Below are 3433 nucleotides of genomic sequence, written 5' to 3'. Positions count from 1 at the left end.
GCAGCGCAATATCTGAATGCCTTGGGAAGGTGAGTAAGGGGCATAAGCGGGCACGGTACTGTTCCTATAAAACCAATGGCTGCCGGTGGGAAGTATAGCTCACCCCCCCCCCTTGGGCCGGCCTGGTTAGTTGCCCAGCTCTGCGGTGCTGAATATTACCCCCTGATAAATGAGAGCGGATGGGTAGTTGGCTTGTGCAGTAATTGCATTACAGCGATCTATCACGGCAAAGTGGTGCCGTAAATTCCTCTCGGCGAGATTAATCCCAGATCTGTTCGCTGACATGTGCTTCGCTGGAGTGGCCGTTCGCTGACGGCTTTGGTGGAATCGGGAAAAAAAATGGATGCAGGGGCAACGAAACGGCTCCCGAACACAGCCAAAATCCGCCGTTCCTGCCGGTTACCGTGAGGTTTCCCAAATGGAGCGGCTTCCAGATCCAGCACCTGGCAGGGAAAAAAGGCTTTCCAATTTGTTTTGGGTCCTAAAGTTACGCTGATTTACGTTGCCATATGCAAATGAACCGCAAATAATTTGCATGTGGCGGCAAGGTGACTGGAGGCGAGCGTTTCCGAGCCCGGACAGCCGGCTAGCGATGCATGGGATGTCTGCGGGGTCCGGTAGCCAAAGACTTTCGGATTTTGAGGGCGTTGATTGCTCGTTTCTTGCTGTACGAGGGGACTGGTGGTTTTTATCGCCTCTCGAGTGAGGAATAATGGAGGTTAAATTGGACTCCTGCCACAAGAGCAGAAACCCTGCAGATGAGAAACGTGTCGGGAAAGACATTTTAGGATTTTTTTTTCCCTTTTAGTAGTAAAAATCCACAAACAGCACGGTCAGATAATATGAATTTGGGTAAACCAGAGAGGGAACGTCCTTTACCAGCAATAACTTTCTTCTCTTCTCTCTCTTGTACCCCCAGATCGTCTGCTTCATATACTTCACCCGGATCATCGCCATTTTTATTATGGTTGCAGTCCCCTTCAAATGGAAGTGGATGTACCAGGTATGTTTCCAGCGCCCGGCGCGCCCCCCACCCCAGCGGTCGCCGCCACGGTAATTTATAGGCGTACCAAACTTGGTGAAAATAGACCTTACTTTAGGCTTTTCTTTCTTTGGTAGAAGTGAATGCATGTGATGTTTTAACCCTTTGCATGCATTTACTAGTAGAGCGTTGGACCGCATTCTACCCCGAAATGTTCCATCTTCCGGGTTTTTTGTTACTGATCTAGATCTGTCCCAGCGATTGCGCTAACGGGCGCGTTTTCTTTTGTAATACCGCAGCTCCTGGATGAAGTGGCCACCTTCATACTCATTGTGTTAACCGGGTATAAATTCCGCCCGGCGTCCGACAACCCGTACCTTCAGCTTCCCCAGGAAGACGACGCCGATGACCTGGAAATGGAGGCAGTGTAAGTAGCCCACACGCTGTGTATGCATTGAGTTTATTCAGTATATGGTCCCGTCCAATTGAGCGGTGTGGTAGTAATCCTTCGTGTTATTGGTAGAAAATGAGGTTCCTTGGTCATCATCAAGACCCCAAAGGCCTATATCCCTAACCTCACGCTCGTTCTAGCCTGCAGCCGCGGGCTATACCCTGTTCTTTCTTTATAGGAACCAGCTGATACATTATTTCAGGTAGTCACGATGTTCTTTCCATCAGGCCCCTTCCCTTATTTAACGTTGAGCCTCCAGCTCCTTCGCAGGTGACTTCTGCTGTCCTCCAAGCGGTGTCTGTTTTGTGTCCAACGGGTCAGATGTCCTAGTTTAGTAAGACCAGCGTTTCTCCAAACATCAAAGCATCGCTCGAGGCCTGGCTTTCTGCACTTCTTTCCGTCTACTAGCTGCCCCATCATTGGCTGAAAGCAAAACTTGTGTATATATACAATGGCTTCATCCCAAAACTCCTCGGTAATGCTATGTATTTGCCCTCCATTTGTGTTCCGACTTCTCCCGTTCCGTGCCAAAGTGTTCTCTGACATCCATCTTGATCACCGCCGGCGATGTTCAAATGTCACAGATCCCTGCGATGAGCTGAACCGCGCAGCAAACCCTTTTATGTCTTGAGAAACGTATTTAGCGGGGCGCAGAATATTACCAGAGAATTCATATATTTTTTTTTTTTTTTACCTTTTTGATTTAAAATTCAATCACCCCCCCTATCTTTTATATTCCAAAGAAACCGTTCTAGAAAGGAAAGGTTCGAATTTAAATAATAATGGTAAAATAACATCGGCTGGCCACCAATATTATCAGCAGCAATATTAAAAACACTAAATTTTGTCATTTGAAAGAATCATAAATTCACATGTTAAAAAAATAAATAAATAAAAATAAATAAATATATATATATAATATACTTTTTTTATAGCGTTAATAGAACCCCATAAGTCTCCATCAAGGTCCAGTAAGATCAATATGAAATACAAAGCTTTTGGCACAGTTATTATTGGCTTTTGGTAGACAAGGCTACATTTTCCCGGCCCTGGCTGAACGTTGGCGTTTGGGGAATTTTAAGCAAACATTCAGCATCTTCAGCTTTAAAACGCTGGAATCTCTCTCTTCCAGCTTAATTTGCTGTCGAGGGTCTCCATAGCCAAAGGACGCCTGTCAAATAAAGTCATTTTTTTTGTAATTATCATTATTGTTGCTATTATTTTTCCCCCAGTATAGATAATATTTTGCGTTTAATTAGTAGCAGCCGCCTTTTGCTGACCGGCTGTAATAATCTTTGTAATTGGTGACCGGTCTTGGGCTAAAGTCTGCATTGTTGTTTTTTTTTTTTTGTTATTTATATATTTTTTTTCATTTTCTTTTAACGTCTTGATCTCGCCGCAGTGTGACAACCACAGGAGTGACAGAGGGTGTGAAGAAAGTGAAAAAAGTCGTCAATGGATCTTCGGAGCCGCAGGATTCGGGACCTGCTGGCTTTTAATTTATTTTCTGTACTCCATCGGAGGGGAAAACCGTCGGTACCGCACTCCCCGCTAAACCAAATACTCACAAAAAAAACATTTCCCCCGCAGAAAACAAATGTATGCAAGTTCTGGTCTCTGATGCACCTCTATGTTTTTTTTTTGGGGGGGGTTTATATATATAGATTTTTTTTGTTTGTTTGTTTTTTTTTTGGGGTGCCATCAGAGATGCATTTTTGGTTTTCCTGTTTTTTTTTCAGCTTTTTTTATAGGACAAGCCTCAGAATCCTACTCGGTGAATTAGGTTCCAGCTTCGCGCGGTCTGTTCGTCCAGCTGCATCTTTTGTTTTCCACGACGCGGTTGCAGTCCCTGCGCGATAGGGCATGCGAAACCCCCCCCCCAAAATATCTGCGGGGGTCCTGGTTGTAGCATAATACCTTGAAATTGGGGTTTGTACCTCAAATTAGAAGCAAGTGAACGGCTTAAGTTATTATATACGAGTGTACAGCGACTGCAGTTT

The 3433-nt window shown here is 44.8% G+C and overlaps 1 protein-coding gene across 1 annotated transcript; it reads left to right on the top strand.

Annotated features, from left to right (window-relative positions):
• The first annotated feature begins 592 nt into the window (after window positions 1–592).
• On the top strand, window positions 593–2994 carry LOC128503271 (protein GPR107-like). Its single transcript, XM_053473316.1, has 4 exons — window positions 593–667; window positions 920–1003; window positions 1282–1409; window positions 2836–2994. Exons 1-4 carry the CDS (start codon window positions 593–595, stop codon window positions 2930–2932), a joined length of 384 nt encoding a protein of 127 aa, XP_053329291.1. The 3' UTR covers window positions 2933–2994.
• Window positions 2995–3433: the final 439 nt, after the last annotated feature.

Source organism: Spea bombifrons, chromosome 8 (genome assembly GCF_027358695.1).
Source record: "Spea bombifrons isolate aSpeBom1 chromosome 8, aSpeBom1.2.pri, whole genome shotgun sequence".
Classification (NCBI taxonomy): domain Eukaryota; kingdom Metazoa; phylum Chordata; class Amphibia; order Anura; family Pelobatidae; genus Spea; species Spea bombifrons.
The sequence above is the reverse complement of the archived record's forward strand: the minus strand, read 5'-3'. Positions and strand labels throughout refer to the sequence as shown.

Excerpts from the sequence above, each read along its gene's own strand:
- LOC128503271 (XM_053473316.1), top strand. The coding sequence starts at position 593 with ATGCATGGGATGTCTGCGGGGTCCGGTAGCCAAAGACTTTCGGATTTT. Across the intron at positions 668-919 it reads TTGATTGCTCGTTTCTTGCT|ATCGTCTGCTTCATATACTT; the intron begins GTACGAGGGGAC and ends TTGTACCCCCAG. Across the intron at positions 1,004-1,281 it reads AATGGAAGTGGATGTACCAG|CTCCTGGATGAAGTGGCCAC; the intron begins GTATGTTTCCAG and ends GTAATACCGCAG.